We start from the raw sequence: 18,756 nt of genomic DNA, 5'->3' as shown, positions 1-18,756 counted from the left end.
TGACGACCGTTCTTAATGGAGGGTTATTTTTAGGGGAGCCCCGGCAAGAATGCAACCTTCTTACTGGGAAGTTGGATTCTATGCAAACTAAATTTAAAGGTCCAACGATCGGGTACACCTTGGACCAAGCTCGAATTAATCATAAAAACTTTATCCATACATCTTTACAACTTTATCCATAGATCCATACATCTGCTTATTTTCTCTGCCTATCTAGTGTCACTGGGGCCGTACAGTTTTAGTAGGAGAGCCTTAGACATCACCCAGCCACCCCGTCCAGTTATTTAAGGGGAAATCATGATGGGTTTTCCAGGCCAGGCAGGTTACAGTCCTTGATTGGAAAGACGTTATGAACAGTGACAAAGGGCAGCCATGACAGAATCCAACCCTCCCTTGAATAAATCTGATTTATTTACGGTAATGCGGACAAAAATATGTCAAATATCCTTTATCGACCATACAAGTAGTATAATTGGCTTCAGTTCTCGATACTCGTGTTTTCAATGTACAGGAAGAAAAACACGTTCTCGATATAACAGGTTTTGCATTGAGGTTGCGGGATTTCAGTGCAAAAATCACAATGTCAACCCGATTTTGAATACTTTCAATAATAATAATAATACATTTCATTTTTGTAATAATAGTAAAGTCAAGTGAGAGGGGTCTGTTTTCCTTTCAGTACTCGTCGTAAGAAATAGTCGTAGATTTGAAAAACAAGTTCATCTCATTTCTTTTTAAGGAGCCTAAGTAATAGTGAAGTGTCGTTCGCGAACAGGCCGGTACTAAGAGACCTCTAAAATTAACGTAGACAGCCGGTTCCTCACAAGGAGCCAGAAATGGGAGTCGACTTTTTTGTCCTCTATTCCCGGCCCCCAGATTTCGGTTAAAGCCGCACGTGATTGGTCGATATCTGTGGTAGAGGAGGGAGAATTACAGACACACGCAGCAGTGAGGAGAGGGGGGGGGGGGGGGCTAGACACGTGGACAAATGTTATCACATTAATATTCAATTATTATATTTATTACTAGTTGGTATGATCACATTATTAATATGAAAAGCAAAGTAGTGACAGCTGATCACCAGACTAGAGTAACCGCAGGGAAAACGACAGTTAGTTGATGCTCTTTCTGCACATATAAATCAAGCCGTATAAATAAAAATATTTGATATAGTGTATTTTTTTACAGAAGTAATTCGTTTTTTACATAATTTTACATGATTTTTGGTAGTTAATTAATTTAAGCAACAAAAAACAAACAAACTGATGAGCCATTTGGGAGCCATAAGAGCAGTTTATTTTTAGTGAGCCGAGCCAAAAGAACCGGCTCTCTGAAAAGAGCCGGAATTCCCATCTCTACTTTACTCGTCGTAGATTTGTAAGAAATAGTCGTAGATTTGAAAAACAAGTTAATCTCATTTCTTTTTAAGTAGACTAAGTAACATTAGTTGTACGAACCGGGAGAGACGAGTACAGTATACAAGAAAAACAAAAAGAGAAATGATTTTATCAAAATGGACGCTAAGGGGCGGAATACTCCACACTATGTCGACAGCCGAGCTGGCCCTCCAACTTGACACCTCATTTATTAGTTTGTTGTTTAACACAAAGAATCGCCGCCGCAGGTATGAATTACCGTTTTGTATATTCATGTAAAAAAACGTTTACTTCCTTGTTTGCCATCACATTCAATCAACGCCTTGGGGCGAAACATGGAAATGTGTTTCTCGTAGCTTTGGATGTGAGGCATAAATAACATAGCAATGTTACTTGCTGCTGGACTATGTTGTTGCCTGTCAATTGTTTTTAGTTTTAAAGGGTCCCACAAGTGAGATTGATGTTTGTGACGTGCTTCATATTAAGTCGTTCATCCTCCGCCATTTTAAAATACCGCCGTGACGTATTTCCATACGGGATACGATTAATTATTTTTACGTGTCGTTGGCGTCTAGCCAAAACCGGGATCCTTTGTTGTCTTAGAAATTAATTTCAACCGTTTAAAAAACGTATTGTTGTTTTTAGACTGGGGTCTTTACTCTTGTTTGGCCAAACGCACCAACATTCGAATATTCAACTATCAATTTGTAGCTAGATCGAAGGATGGAGCTAGCGATTCATTGTAGCTAGCAAATAAATGGATGTTGCTCTTGCGAACAGAATATGATACGAAGCTCGGCGCAATTTGGAAAAACAAAAACGTGACCTTATAATTATATAATAATAATAATTATCATAAAAATGACACATTTCATTTATAAGCGATATAGGCTACAAGGTGGAACTAAACAGAAAGCGTAGCTCAGCTGCCAATCAACAATTTCACCAAAATAAAACGATATTGCACAAAAGTGAGTTTATCACATGCAGTTTCTGCAAGAATTTCATTGCAAACTTGTGTCATATGCGACCCTTATCTCAGAAAATACTTCCATCGAGCAGCTCCAATGTAACATTTTTTTTATTGAAACATCTTACAAGAGACGACATGAAGACAACAACGATACAATAAGTGCAATGTTTGTAGCAGTTCATAATAAAGCATCCGTGTGCAGGATAAAATAGATTTACGATATCGAGCAAAATGCGAGCATGATCACGAAGAGGCCACTAAAGGTTTCTTCCTCGGTTCTCCTTCAATGCGTATTTAAACGTTCAGGGTCTGCATGCGTAGGGGCAGCAACCGTGAATTGTCCATCCGATCCCAAACGAGTCATTTGCAGGGATGACGCGTGGACAGTAGCGACCCCTTCACATGATGCACGGTTTGATGTCCTGACACACGCTTTGCGGGTGGGGGTGAGGATGGTGGTGGTGATGATGATGATGGTGGCGATAATAGGACGTGCCGGCCGTCGGGTGGAAGGACGGGATGCCGTTCAAGTTGAACACAAAATCCTTCCGGTCGCAGTGGCTCTGATACCGCGGAATTCCCACTGTGGCACAAAGGGAACATCACATGTCGTTATGCTCATTTTGATTGATTGTTCTTTATTTAATGTTTTTATTCAATGTAGTAATTGTTTTTATTTTGTGTATTTGTTTAATGTAATTATATTTGTTTTTTTCTCATTTTATGATATTTTATTTTATGTATTTTGTGTGTTTATTTTATTAATTGTTTTTTTTTATTTGTTGTATTTTATTTTATGTATTTTATGTATTTATTTAATTTTATTTTATTTACTGTATTTATGATACTTTTTTCTTATTTTATTGTATTTTATTTTATTTATTAATTGTTTTTATTTTGTTGTATTTTATGTATTTTGTGTATTTATTTAATGTAATTTTATTTACTGTATTTGTGATGTTTTTTTTCTTATTTTATTTTATGATGTATTTTGTGTGTTTATTTTATTTATTAATTATTTTTAGTTTATGTATATTGTGTATTTATTTTATTTTGTTTACTGTATTTATGATATTTTTGTTTTTATTTTATTGTATTTTATGTATTGTGTCTTTATTTTATTTATTATTTTTATTTTGTTGTATTTTATTTTATGTGTTTTTTGTATTTTATTGTATTTCTTTTCTTTTATTAATTTATTTTTTTCAAATTTATTTTATTAATTTCCCCAAACTTATCTCTGTACATCACAGGCACCCATTAAAACTACAGTGTAAATAAAACTGTCTCAAAAATGGACAATGTCAATATGAGCCAACTTAGACTTGATATGTCTTAAAACATTTTTTGTTACCCCCCCCCCCCCCCCCCCACTATTAGCCCCAACAACAAAATAATTAAAATTAGAAAACAACCCACAATATTTGGTCAAAACATGTAATGGCTTGTTGCAATTTCTGATCCAAATTTTGTGTTTTTTATTTTTTAGTCCAGCAGCTTTATTGGCTACATAAAGTAAATGTATATTTTTGTTTTGTCACGTTCCTATGACAACATTCGAAGACGTGAATTATTTAAAAAAAAACAACAACAAAACAAACAGTGGCCTCATAATCCATTATAACGTGATGCTATTTCGATGAAGTCAGCAATGATTTTCCATATTTTAGTTCAATCTCTCTTATTTTGGTGTATTGTTGCAACAAAATGTTGAACTCTCGTTTGACGGTCGCCATCTGAGTCACTTCGCAGAGCTTATAATAATAACAATAATAATAATAATACATGTAATTTTTTTAAGCTCATCTCACAACTTGTTTGGCTTTCACGTCAATTGCAGCCTGTGTATTCGTCAACCCCCCACCGCCCCAAATAAAACAAATCTCTTATGTGGCGATCGCAGAGATTGAACTCGCCGCCGGTGTGGTCCGAACTGCCATAGTCTTTATTTGTTTAACCTTCGAGGCCGTTTTCGGGCTCCAACATAGGCTGGAGTGACACCCCCCCCCCCCCCCCCCCGCCTCCCCCTGTTCGGCCCTCAAGTCAAACCTGACTTGTGGAGCCGAGTGGGGAATTCGCAAATGACTCGAAATGACCCCCGAGGCATCGCCACAAATTTGTGTTGTGGCCTGGCAAGAGCCAATTCGACGCCTCTTCAAAATAATTTACATTGAAATATCTGGAATATGATTTTAAGCCATGACGAGAATCCCGTGACAAAACAAACTAGTGGTCTATTCCAAATCAATAATGTAAATCAAGATAAAAACATAGGCGTTTTATTTTGAAATTTTGTTGGTGCCACAAAAATAAAGATGGCAGTACAATGACATAGAAGTATTTTTAAAATATGTTATTAATGTATGTTTTATATTTTATTATTGTTATTTTTTTATATTTTATATATGTATATATGTGTATATATGTTTTTATTGACATTTCATTGTTATAAGTGACAATTTGGAAGAAGCAAATTATCATCATTATCATCATCGCGAGCTTTCCACAAAAATATAGATGGTAGTACAATGACCTGGAAGAAGTATTTTAAAAATATCTTATTAATATATATTTAATTTCATATTTTTCTATGTATCTTTTTTTATTGACATTTAATTGTCACAAGTGACAATTAGGAAAAAGCAAATTATCATCATTATCATCATTATCATCATCGCTAGCTTTCCACAAAAATATAGATGGTAGTACAATGACCTGGAAGAAGTATTTTAAAAATATCTTATTAATATATATTTAATTTCATATTTTTCTATGTATCTTTTTTTATTGACATTTAATTGTCACAAGTGACAATTAGGAAAAAGCAAATTATCATCATTATCATCATCGCTAGCTTTCCACAAAAATATAGATGGTAGTACAATGACCTGGAAGAAGTATTTTAAAAATATCTTATTAATATCTATTTTATTTCATATTTTTATATACATCTATTTTATTGACATTTTGTTGTCCCAAGTGACAATTTGGAAGAAGCGAATTATCATCAGCATCATCATCATTATCATCATCGCTAGCTTTCCACAATTCCACAAAAATATATATGGTAGTACAATGACATGGAAAAAGTATTACAAAAATTATATATATATATATAGTTATCTTTTTTTAATTGACATTTTGTTGTCATAAGTGACAATTTGGAAGAAGCAAATTATGTCATTATCATCATCGCTAGCTTTGAGAGCACTTGAGAGCATCTTGCTTGTCGAATGGGGACATTTGATCAGTTTGTGTGATACCTGATATGTCGCCTGGGTGGGTCTCCCGGGCGTTAGGGTGGACGTAGGTCTGCTCCAGGGAGTAAGACCCCATGCCCGAGTGCAGAGAAGACGACCCGGGGCTGCTGGAGCTGAACGGCTGCTGTTTAATGTAGGGGGCCACCCCCGAAGCGCCCCAATGAGCGGACGTAGTGGCGTACGGGGAGTGTCCGTCCAAGGCGCTCGCCACGGCCGGAGAGGACGGCAGCGGACTGCCGCTGCCGTCTGGCCCGTAGTCCCCGCCGGACGGCACCGGGCAACTGGCCATGTACGTGGATCCCGGGCTCGGGGACATGTGCGGGACGTGGTGGTCGTAGCCCGTCCCCACCGCGTCCAAGTTGTAGGCGTTGCCGTGGCAGGCCAGGGGCCCCGAAGGCGCTTGGAAGTCGAAACTCTGCGGTAAGACGGAGGCGCCGAACCCAATGCCGTTCATCATCCGGTACATGGGTTTCAGGGCTTGGCACTTGCGCCTGAAGCCTCTGGGCCGCCGGCGGAAGGACCCCTCCTCGAACATGAACTCGCTGCCGGGGTCGATTGTCCAGTAGTGGCCTTTGCCCGGCCTGCCCAGTCCCTTGGGCAGCTTGACGAAGCACTCGTTCAGGGACAGGTTGTGGCGGACCGAGTTCTTCCAGCCCTGGTAGGACCCGCGGAAGAAGGGGAAGCGGGCCTGCAGGAACTGGTAGATCTCGCTGAGGGTCAACCGCTTGCTGGGCGAGCTTTGGATGGCCATTACGATCAGGGCGATGTAGGAATACGGCGGCTTCTCCGGCCGCCTCAGGCCGGAGCCGCTCTTCTTTCCCGTCAGCACTGCCGCCGCCGTGCGGTCCGCCTCCGATTGCGGACTCAGCATGGCCTGATGCGGGACGCTGGGCGGTGGACTCGATCCAGGAGCCGGCGGAGGATCCCTCTGCAACTGCTGGGGACTCTCAGTCGTCATGTCCAGAGTTCGCAGGATGGGGTGGGGTGTCGAGTGGGACCAAGAACAGGAGAAAAGAAGTCCAAGGGGGGAGACGTGGTCCTCGCCAGTGAGCGTCGCGCCACCGGCCTGCCTTTCCCTCACATGGGAATGGAGAGAAATCCGTCTTGGGTCCGGTTACGCACGTACTTGACGCACGGCGGCGGGTACGTGCGGCCAGCGGAGAGGAAGAGGAAGAGCGAGGGGAGGGCCGGCGAGGGCCGGGCCGGGGTGGGGGGAGCCTCTGATTGTCCCCGTACGGCTTTCAAATGGACACAGGGGGGGCTCCCTCCGCTGGGTGTCACACTGGAGCCAAGTGGGGCCCGCCCGGGTGGTCATCGAGTGCCTCCGCAGTCGCTCAAGTGGGCGAAACGCCCCCCCCCCCCCACACACATTATGCAGGCCAAGTCAAACCAAAGTCAGTCCCCCCCCCTCACTTCTCATCATTCAAATCTCCCTGAGACCATCGCCAAAAAGAACCGCCCACACCCATGATCATCGAGCAATTGCCACATCCCAAAATTTGACACCTACAATCCTACTTGAATTCAAATACTACTACTACTACTACTATTACTGCTACCATTACTAGACTACTATTACTACTACTACTACTACTACTACTACTACTACTACTACTACTACTACTTCTTCTACTTCTACTTTTACTACTACTGCTAATAATAATGATGATAATAATATAATCTAATACTGCTGCTACTACTACTTTCTACTACTACTACTACTACTACCACTACTGATGATGATAATATAATACAATACTGCTACTACTACTACTAATAATAATAATGATAATGATGACGATTATGATGAGATGATAATAATGATGATCATGATGATAATAATAATAAAATTATATAAATAATATAATACTGCTGCTACTTCTACTACTACTAATAATATTACTACTATAATAATACTAAAATATACTACTACTACTACTAATAATAATATAATACTGCTAATAATAATGATGATAATAATAATTATACCTATAATATACTACTACTACTATTACTACTACTAATAATAATCATGATAATGACGATGATGGTGATAATGATGCTTTTTATAATAATGATGATAATGCTCATCCTAATTATTATTATCATGATGATGATTATGATGATAATAATGATGATTATAATATAATATAATATAATATATAATAATGCTGCTGTTACTATTACTACTACGACTACAACTACCACTACTACAACTACTACTACTACTACTAATAATAATAATAATAATCTCGGAATGTAAGAATACCATTGTCCAGTAGTACCTGCCCCCAATGACAGCTGTGCAACATCATCTAAAAAATGGTGTGGTGTATACATAGAAGTCTTGTATTTTTCATGAAAAATGGGGACAATAAAAAAATCTCAAAGAAATTGAGAAAATCACAAGTATGAAAAACATATTGGTGGAGGCGAAAAAGTGTGCTAACATGCAAATTAGCGATTGCCAAACTGCAAAAATCCATGGGTTGACTGCAATTTTAGTTGTCATGTCACCAATGACCACAAGATGGCAGTCACCCAAAATATTTGGAAGGACATGCACGACAAAGAAAATAGTAGTCCCTCAATAATATTCCAATTTTAGGTGAGTTAATATTTGTGTGGGTGTGTGAAAAATTAAACAAAATCATTAATTTCTGATGAATGTTGGTCTGCTGTTGAACAGTTTTGTGCTAGTGCACAAATATTCAGTTTTATATGATTATTTTGTTTTTTGATTCAAAGTTTCCAGAACACACATGTTTTCAGACAGTTTTAAAATCCAAACTATATGAAGACTGCATATATTTTATCCATCTTCAATATGTGCGTAGAAGCACAACAGTCAAATTGTGAGCGCCTCCATCATCGTCGTGGCGGCCATCTTTGCCGCCATCTTATCAACTTAGCGTTTTTCTCCCCATTTCCTCCTAAAATGGCCCACAGGAGAATCCAAACAAACGCCGGCGGTGTCGGTTGTGATCAAGCCGGGGGGCTGGGGGGAGCCGCCGGTGGGAGCCGCCGGTGGGAGCCTTTGCTGTGTGAATGAAGGGGTGGGGGGTTGGTTGTGGTGGGGGGGCAATGTCTCTCAATAAATGACTCTGACATGAGTGGAAGCAGGCTTTTTCCATCAAGCGCCGCTCTGGATACCACACACAGTGCGCCAGTGTCAACTTACCGCCCCCGGCCGGCGGCGGTCCCGGGGGTCTTTGCGTTCATTACACAGAGAAAAGCCAAATTAGCCGAGTGGGCCTTCAACGCCAACTCGCCACCCCCACACATTTGCACATCGACATCAGGCGCTTGTATGGCCTATGGGGATAGTATCAACAAGCATGGGGGGTGGGGGCGGCTCTGGATAGCCTATTTTAAAGGACAACCGACACATCCGGACTAGTTGCGTCCATAATTTGTAAAATCACTTCAAATGACTTCTACTGAGCGCATTTTACAAAGATTCCACTGCATATAGCTATATTTTACGTTTTAAGACTCGCGCTGAATATTCAGGTTTTCAAGTTGATGACGATCCCCTAAGTGACGTCACGGAGAGAACGCCCATGACCGAAAAAGCGACACACAATGTATTTTGGATACTTTTTTTTCCTCTGAAAACAGTGATGATCGCGAAATTAGAAGGAAAACTACATAAATAACGCGATGGTGAATCGTTGATTGTCGCAGCCAATTGCGGTAACACGCATAAAGAAGGTGTCAGTTTACACAAATTCCCAGTGGCCAAATCAGCCCATTTCCAACGGAGCTTGTGCGCCATCTTGTGTATTTTCTGGGAGCTACATTGCAGTCCAGACGGCTCGGATTGATACACAAGTACTTCTTTAATCGTTTGCAAACATTTATGCTTTCCTCTTCAGAACTATTTGAATCATATTCATAACTGGATTAGTAACGAGACAGCATCTTCTCCAAATCTGAACTTTCTGAAGCCATTGTTTTGATTCTCGAGCAAGGCAAAGACGTCCTGGCGTGACGTCACGAACAACGGGGAAATTCGCAATTTCCGGGGTCATTTTGAAGCAGTTTTGGGACACTAAATCATTTTTATTTGTGTTTTGCATTGGACTAAAAATATCAGCCTGCGTGTTTTGGGTGCTTTAGATGCTATAAAACGTTTTTCTGATGTCAGTTAAGAAACAAAAAAAAACCAAGTGTCGGTTGTCCTTTTAGATGCCTTCAAGCGTCGGCGTAAAAAACAACAAAAAATGATTCCACCCGTTGGAACTTTCCAAACAATAACCTTTGCACTTTGCACAAACAAAGGATGTGGGGATCAAATGATTTTCCGCGCAAGACACAAAGCGCGGCTTGGTGGCCCCGCAAATTTCCTGCGACATCAAAACTGGCGACCCCCCCGTCGAGATCAGGATGCACAATCTTTGTTTTTGGAGCCCCCCTCACCCTTCCCTGCTGCTTTCACGTACCCACTGGAGGAGATTGTCGTATAAGACATAAATATCACATGCGTAGAATGCCCCCCCCCCCTCTTTATCTTTAGAATGCTCTCACATTAGCCATTGTCGGCTAACATGCCGCATATTTTTAGACCTTAAGCAACCCCGTTTTAAACTTTCCAACCTTGAATTTCATTTTCAATCCGAAATTGAAATAAAGAAATTGAGGTTAAATCATGACTAATAATAATAATAATAATAAATACATTTGATTTATAAGCGCCTTTCAAAACTCTCAAGGTCACTTTATAGTCACAGGATGAGTGTTTCTGTGGGTGAGCAGCGGCAGCCACACATGCCGGCGTTCACTCAACCCGGACGTAACTCTACTAGATAGAAAGCTACCTAGCTAGATAGCTAATAGAGAGTTAATAGCTAGATAGCGAATAGATAGCCAACTGGATAGCTACTAAACCCTTTTCTGCTTGAACCCAATCCCCCACCCCCCTCCCTCTCTCAGTCTGCTGTTGGCAGTATGTTCGGAACGGCCCTCGCGGTCTTGTGGGAGGTCGGACGCGGTCCAGGCTGCCCGAGTGACACTTTGTTTGGGCTTGACGTTCCAACATTGGACGCACTCTCCAAGGTGACTTTGCTGAGCCTCACTTAGCTGCATGGAGCGCTTCTGCCCCCCCCCCCCCCCCATCAAAAGATCCCGCAGGAGTTCAAAGGTGAGGGTTGTCACTTTCCATCCACCCCAACCAACCCATCCATCCATCCATCCATCCATCCATCCATCCATCCATCCATTTTCAGATCTGCTCCTCATTGGCTTGTCAAAGCCATTTTCAGGCAATGTAGGTAGGGGTACACCCTGAACAGCTTGTCAGCCAATGGCAGTGGACAACCATTCAATTTAACAATCACACAATTTGGAGTGTTTGGTTAACCCGCCACACTTATTTATGGAATGTGGGTGGAAAGCCGAGTACCCAAAGAAAACCCACCTGGGAGAACATGCAAACCACACACATAAAGGCCCGGAATCGAACCCTGCAACCGTGCGCGGCAAGGCAAATGCGTTGTCAGCTAAAAAAATTACTCAGGTGGTGGGAGGGGCATTGAGTGTCATCACGTGACACAGGTGTGTTCTTCTACGGTTTGGCCTGCAGGTTGCAGCATTGCTGCCACTGGAACAGCAGGCGGCACCTGTCCATCAAGCCTTGTTGGGATCAACAGCACACCCTTCTGCATGGTTAGTTTGATTCATTTGCACATGTTGATACATTTATTCATTCATTTACTCATTTATTCATTAATTTATTTTCACTGCCATCACGGCGAATGAAACCAAACCCAAACAAAATATTAAAATAGGCGGCTGGCCACCTTCATCAAATATAATCACCAAAAAGAATCATAACAAAAAATTATTTCATTTTATTTTTCCATGTTTGTATATTTATTTATTTGTTCATTTATGTATTTATTTGTGTATTTATTTATTTATTTATTTATTTATTTATTAAATAGGAGGCTGGCCACCTTCACCAAATATAATCGCCAAAAAGATTCATAAGAAAAAAAAACATTTCATTTTATTTTTCTATGTTTGTATAATTATTTATTTATTTATTTATTATTTATTTATTTATTCATTTGACTTGTTCATCCATGCATTAATTTATTTACTCATTAACTAATTAATTAATGTATTTGTTTTTGCTGCCATGATGACAAATGAAACAAAAACCAAACAAAATATTAAAATCAGCGACTGGCCACCTTCACCAAAAACAAATCATAACAAAAAACAAAGATGATTATTCTTATTTCATTTTATTTGTACATTTTTGTATATTTATTTATTCATTCATTGATTCATTCAACTTGTTCATCCATTCATTAATTTATTTAGTCATTAAAGGACAACCGCCGTCACTTTTTTGCTTTTTTAACTGACATCAGAAAAACGTTTTATAGCATCTAAAATACCCAAAACACGCTGTATGATATTTTTATTCAAATGCAAAACACCAATAAAAATGACTTAGTGTCCAAAATCTGCAAAAAATTGAGCTGCGAATTGGGCGTTTTCAGAAAGTCCCGCCCCAAACAAGTTCGTGACGTCACGCCAAGACGTCTAGCATTGCTAGCGAATCAAAACAATTGCCTCAGATTCGGAGAATATGCGTTCTTGTTACGCATCCAGTTATGAATATGATTCAAATAGTTCCGAAGAGGAAAGCATACATGTTTGCAATCGATTAAAGAATTTATTTGTGCCATTTTGAGGCAACATTGGGGGGAAATGTCTCAACCAAAAAAAGAGGCACAAAATGGCGACCTCCTGTGGCCACCTCTGTTTCCACAGGCTGATAAATTCCTTATATGGCGCTTGGACGCCCTCTTCTGGCCTTCTGGCGGCTTTTGGGTGCAACACGAGGTCCCTAGACCAAACAAGTACAGCAAAATACATTGACGTGATGGAAGGACCGCTAGAATGCGTCTTTTTTATGGTCCTTTAGTGACGTCACGTACGGACTAGTCACAGACTCAAACACAATATTTCCTGAATATTCAGTCTTAAAACATAAAATATAGCTATATGCGGTGGAATATTTGTAAAATACGCTCAGTAGAAGTCATTTAAAGCCATTTTACAAATTATGGACACAACTTGTCCGGAGACGTCGGTTGTCGTTTAAGTAATTAATTAATTTATGTATGGGGTTCAGGACCGTGGAGAGCGACTGAGTTCTTTTCATGGCCGAAATGGACCATTAAAAAAAAAAAATGATTTTGACCCCCCCCCCCCCAACGTGTTTTATGATCAAGCGGCACTTTTGACCTCTTAATTGAAAATCTATTGATCGAGTTCCCCTATTGCAGAATTTTGAAATTGTTCGACAAAGACCCACCGTTCGTATACAAAAAAAACATAAGCAGAAAATGTGACACATCAAATATGGAAGAATAGCGTCATTACTTTTTTTGGGTGGGGTGTTGAGACACGAAATCCTTTATTTGTCTCACAATGGCAAAATTCCCAATTGACAGAACAAAAAAAAATCTGAACGGGAGAATCATAGAAACAAAACAGAAGTAAAATATACATTGTTATTATTATTATACTCATATGTTATATATTATTAAAAATGTTATTATCATATTCATCTGTCAATGTTGTCCATCATCCCCATACAACTTAAATATCTGCAATGGTGCAAGCATCGACAACCCCCCAGCCCCAACAAGCAATGACAAGTCACGTGACCGACTTTAAAACGCACGCAAGAAATTACGACTCAAAAGAAACTCGCTGTCATTTTTTTAAATTCATCAACATAATCACGCGGAGTTGCACGCTCAGCAGAAACAAGAAACGAACCTTGAAAACAACCCCCCAACCCCTCCGACCTGAAACACGTACTGATAGAAAGATACACAGATGGATATATACATACACACGCACGCGCAAGCGTGTGAAATGTCCTGGTATACAACCTTGTTTTGTTTTGCGAGCTCACCCACGCGCGGCAAAGTGCTCGCGAGTCGTCCTCACGACAGCAGAAAGTCAATGTGAAAGCTCGCCCCCGCCTTCGGGGGCGTCCGGGTCACCAGGGGGGCGCCCTCCAGTCGGACCCCGTGAGGCGGGTTGGGTAGCCCCGGAAAGTTCAGAGCGACGGGCGCCCGCGGATGGGGCGTCGGGGGCCAGAAGAGCCATCGTGGGCTCTCCCCACCTCGGAAGGGCTTCCCCAGGATGCTGTCGATGGCGAAGGGGCCGTGGAACTTAGCCGCCAGCCTCTGCTCGGGGGCGGGGGGGAGGCGGACGTCCCCCGCCGTGACATCCTCAGGGGCCTCCCGCTCCTCAGGGCCCCTCTTGGCCAGCCGCTTCCGCCGGCGGCGGAAGACCCCGTCGGCGAAGGTGTACTCGCTGTGGGGGTTGAGCATCCAGTAGTTGTCCTTGCCCCAAGGTCGGGAGGGGTCGCGCAGCACTTTGAGGAAGCAGTCGTTGAGCGACAGGTTGTGGCGCACCGAGTTCCTCCAGCCGGTGTAGGGCCCCCGGAAAAAGGGGAATTTGTTCATCAGGTAGTCGTTGATCTCGGCCAGGGTCAGCCGGCCGCTGGCCGACTCGCGGATGGCCATGGCGATCAGGGCGATGTACGAGTAGGGGGGCTTGGGGCGGCGCGTGTACGGCTTAGCCTTGCCGGCGCCGGGCGCCGCAGGCTCTGCCGCCGGGCTGTTTGCCGCGCAATCCCCGTCCGAGCTCAGATCGTCTCCGGAGAGCGGGGACGGGACCTCGACCTCGGCGCACGCGTCCGGCGCCTTGTGAGCCAAGCGCTGCAAGGAGAAAACTTCCAGTTTCATTCTCGCCTTGGCGGCGAGGGTGCCGAGGGGGGTCCGCGTCTGCGCGCGCCGGTGCGAGTGCGCGCGCCTGTGTTTATTTGTGTGTGCGTGCGCCCGCAGCGCCTTGCAAACAGGTCTGTCTCAGGAGACGCGTCGGTTTTGCTATTAATATCGTGCCCCCCTCCCGTCAGGGACGGCCCAGGGGGTGGGGCCTCCAACTTGCCGCACGGAAGGATTGAGTGATACGCCGTGTTTACAATTCTTGGACGCTACCGTGTCACGCCACCAAAGAGGGGAGAAAACGCGACGACTTATCTCCCACTGCAACCCCCCACCCCTCCCGGCCCCCCCTCTCAGATGAAGCCATTTCGTGAGCAATCGCGTGTGAATGCTGCGGCGTGGATTGAAAAGATTTTGGATCATGTAATGACTTTTGAGGGATGCCGTGTAGTGTATTGAGTGATCTGTAATGACCTTGAACGACATTGACTGAAGTGAAATGATATCGAAGAGATCATTTTTCCGAGTTTGCTACGCGACGAAAACGATGCGTAATTTGGGCCAGGTATGAGGAAATGTGGGTGTGGTCAAAATTGCAAGCCGAATTAGCTCAGCATTTTGGTGAAATGGGAACAAATCGATTTTTTTGTGTGTGTTATTGGTTGAAAACGAGAAATTTCGGGTGACGGCGAAACACACCTGACTGAATGAGAAGTTGGTGAACTGAATGAGTCGAACCTTTGGAGTAAAGCTACATGAGCTAATTTGTCGCTAGGCTAAATTTTGGTTTAAAAAAACAATCATTCAGGATTGAGAGGTTCAAGGAAATCCTTCTGCCTGGATCTCAGACTTGCTTTTGGGTCTTGAATAATAATAATAATACATTTAATTTACAAGTGCCTTTCTGAACAAAGACACTTTACAATAAAAACAATACATAAAACAATAAAACCATGAATAAAACAAAAAATAATACAATAGCAGATTAAACTAGACAATGAAAGCAAGTTTAAACAGGTGGGTTTTGAGGTGAAATGAGGAAGGTAGGAAGGGAGTCAATATTACGGATGTTGGGTGGAAGTGAGTTTTGGACCAGAGCGGCTGAAAGCTCTGCACCCCATCGTGGTGAGACGGGCAGAGGGCATACAGAGGTGGAGGGAGGATGAGGATCTGAGGGCCCGAGAGGGAACGGAGATTTGAAGTAGGTCAGACAGAATAGGGGGGTGCAAGGTTATGGATGGCTTTAAATGTAAACAGAAGTATCTTGAAATCAATACGAAGTTTAACAGGGAGTCAGTGGAGCTGCTGGAGTACTGGAGTGATGTGGTGAAAGGAGGGGGTTTTAGTGATGATCCGGGCTGAGGAATTTTGGACTAGTTGGAGTTGATGGAGAAATTTTTGATTGAAAAGAAGTGACTTACAATAATCGATACGGGAGGTGACGAGACTGTGGAAGCACTTCTAAGTGTATTCCTTTCAGGACACGGTTGACGGTGACGTTTTCATCCATCCATCCATGGAATGTGGGAGGAAACCATAGGACCCGGAGAAAACCCACACAGGCCCGGGGAGAACTTGGAAACTCCACACAGGGAGGCTGGAGCGGGACGCGAACCGGGGACCTCTGCACTGTGAAGCTGGCGTGCTAACCACTCAACTACCAGGCTTATATGGGGGCGTTTCCCGAATGGACACATCATTTCCAAGACAAAGAACCAACACTGTTGTGGTAATTCGCCATACAAACATCTCTAAACATCGCTCTGTAATCTTTGTTTACATTTTGGACTTCTGGATACGTCATATCCTGCCTTCCTTTACACCAGGGGTGTCAAAGTCATTTTGTAGTTATGGTTTCCTCTCGAGGGCCGTTATGAATTTGGGGAACCCATTAGAATGTTTAAATCCCTTCAAATATTACATATAGAGCACACAGCAAATTAATGAATAACTCATTTTCAAATCTGAAGTCAAGAAGAATGACTTTTATTGTGGTTGACATCCAAAAATATGAAATTTTGGCTCAGATTTTAGCAATCATCATGGAATTTAACAAGTTTGATTTGCTTTCGCGGGCCGAAAAAAATGATGTGGCGGGCCGGATTTGACCCGCGGGCCTTGACTTTGACACCTGTGCTTTATACGATGTCGCATTTACATTACGTCACATCCTATCGCGTCACACACTGTGCGCCCCATAAATACTCCCGCTCTCGCTCTCTCTCGCTCTCTCTATTGCCATGCTTCCTCCTTAAGCCGACACCACGATGCCTCCGCTCTCTCCAAGATTAACCAACTTTCTGTTCTACACCTGGCTCCCTGATGATTCAACCATCCTCTTCCATCACACCCGTCGAAGCAATGAACCAAGGGCGAACGATCAAAATAATCCAACAAACACCCCGAGCTCCGCACCGGCACAAGGAGGGGACTGGAAAAAAAAACTGCTCAACCGTCGAGATCTAGTCAACATCTGGACTGCGGATGCAGAGTGGTCGAGCTGAGCGACGGACTAGTCATTAAATCATTGGGGATTCACTGTTGACCCCACCCCCCAAAAAAATGAGATCACTTCTACCCTTGACAAAATCTGTCACAAATCTGCAATGGATCATCCCAAATTTGTCTGGGATGAAACCGACATCACTTCATCCTTCGATTGGCGCCACATCAATCCCGTTCAGTAACGTTTGGTGGGTGAGGACAAGTGGGGGAAGTACACGGGCTCATCTCGCTCTTCTTGAAATAAACCTGGCCAACATTTCCTTTTTAATATAATATCACGCAAATTTCAAACGGCGGACAATGATGTCACGGTGGCAAAGGCGAGGTCGCCGAGTTCGGAAGACGCCAGCAGCTCGGCTCGTCATATGTCAGTCTGGTCTCATTTGCTCGCTAGCGCCAGTTCGATCGGGGTCGAGGTGTCTCCGACGTACAAGACAACTTGTCAAAGTGTTGACAGGATGGAATTCCAGTCATGTCGATTCATCGGGTAAATCCTTCAGTGCTCCAGAAATAACCCCACCTTTGCGGCGGTTTGTGCTCACACGCTAGCTCTTGTCTGACTTCTTACATTGTATCAAAAGCTAGCGCTTTCTTTCTTCTCTTGGAGCCAAGGGTGTCCGACCCGTACATCTTTGTATAAACAAAGTGCAAAGTGTGCTTTTGTGTGTATGTGAGCATGGCGGGTAAACGGCGTCAACGAGAAGGCCCGCGTCGCTGAGATTCCCAAGATTCCCTGCAGGGTATTTAGTCTCACAAACGACTTTGAAGGTAAACGTGTCTGATTGGGGCACGTTGGGAGGTGCATTAACTGTCTGTTTTGCAGTTGGTCGGCGCAACCGCATGAATTCCTTGCCTTTGGGGTAGGGCAGGGGAACTATATGTCTACCTGAAACTCAACTCAAGTGCGTTTCTAGAGCACTCGCTGTAAACAATGTTCTGTATATGGAGCAATAATAATTCATCTGACAACAAAAACAGTCAAAAGCCCCCCCCCCCCCCCAAAAAAAAAAAAAAAAAACAATACAGGAATCAGAATCATCAGAATCAGAATCATCTTTATTGCCAAGTATGTAGAACACACAAGGAATTTGTTTCCGTTCGAACACGCTGCACTAGTATCATCATCAAAAAAATTGCAAAGAGGCACTATACAGTTCAATTTGGGCTACTGTTCAAAAAGTTAATGGCTTGCGGGAAGAAGCTGTTTAAATGTCTGCTACCTCAGTTTATGAACTTGGTTCCCAGAAAGTGTGTGTAAGGTGAAAAGTTTGTCTTCCGAATATTTATTTCCCATAATAAACCATTAAAAATGAGAATAATCCCAGGTCCCCATAAAACATGATTTTCTACGAAATAAGCCTTAAAATTACACAAAATATACATTTTTTATGTATAATAAATGAGCTATTGTAATTAAAGAAATAAACTGTACTGTATAACAAAGTCAGAATCAGAATCATCTTTATTGCCAAGTATGTAGAACACACAAGGAATTTGTTTCCGGTAGAAGTCGTTTTATTTACCTTCGTGATGGTCTCTGATGTAGTTGCCTCTTGATGATATCCGAGTGGAGTTGTCGTGTTTTCTCGGTGATAATATCCTCACTCACACTGTCCCCCGCAAGATGCTTTTCCGTAATACAGATTAACAGAAAATGTTGAACCTCTTTTATTGCCTGACATCATTGATTAAACAACACAGAAACACCATTGATTAAAGAACACAGAAACACCCTTTTAACCACACACGCACCCTTAATAGCTTCCTTGTTCATCAGGACGGTAGCAATGGTCGATTTAGTGTACTGGTACTGGGACGCTAAGTCACATAAAGGCACACCTTGTTCGTGTTTTTCGATGATCTCCTTCTTCTGCTCGACC

General features: G+C 42.5%; 2 protein-coding genes across 2 annotated transcripts; both read right to left on the bottom strand.

The window, feature by feature from the left end:
• Positions 1 to 2,363: 2,363 nt before the first annotated feature.
• On the bottom strand, positions 2,364 to 6,727 carry foxf2b (forkhead box F2b). The gene is made up of 2 exons (XM_089000974.1): positions 5,613 to 6,727; positions 2,364 to 2,932 (listed from the first exon to the last, which is right to left on the bottom strand). Exons 1-2 carry the CDS (start codon positions 6,565 to 6,567, stop codon positions 2,748 to 2,750), a joined length of 1,140 nt encoding a protein of 379 aa, XP_088857100.1. The 5' UTR covers positions 6,568 to 6,727; the 3' UTR covers positions 2,364 to 2,747.
• A 6,632-nt stretch (positions 6,728 to 13,359) lies between these two features.
• foxq1b (forkhead box Q1b) lies at positions 13,360 to 14,508 on the bottom strand. Its single transcript, XM_089000717.1, has one exon. The coding sequence runs from the start codon at positions 14,390 to 14,392 to the stop codon at positions 13,583 to 13,585; it is 810 nt and encodes a 269-aa protein (XP_088856843.1). The 5' UTR covers positions 14,393 to 14,508; the 3' UTR covers positions 13,360 to 13,582.
• Positions 14,509 to 18,756: the final 4,248 nt, after the last annotated feature.

This window comes from Hippocampus bargibanti, linkage group LG07 (assembly GCF_051943395.1).
Source record: "Hippocampus bargibanti isolate YZ-2025 linkage group LG07, ASM5194339v1, whole genome shotgun sequence".
NCBI lineage: Eukaryota > Metazoa > Chordata > Actinopteri > Syngnathiformes > Syngnathidae > Hippocampus > Hippocampus bargibanti.
This window is presented reverse-complemented; position numbering and strand designations above follow the sequence as displayed.

Excerpts from the sequence above, each read along its gene's own strand:
- foxf2b (XM_089000974.1), bottom strand. The coding sequence starts at position 6,567 with ATGACGACTGAGAGTCCCCAGCAGTTGCAGAGGGATCCTCCGCCGGCT. Across the intron at positions 2,933-5,612 it reads CCACCCAGGCGACATATCAG|TGGGAATTCCGCGGTATCAG; the intron begins GTATCACACAAA and ends TTTGTGCCACAG.
- foxq1b (XM_089000717.1), bottom strand. The coding sequence starts at position 14,392 with ATGAAACTGGAAGTTTTCTCCTTGCAGCGCTTGGCTCACAAGGCGCCG.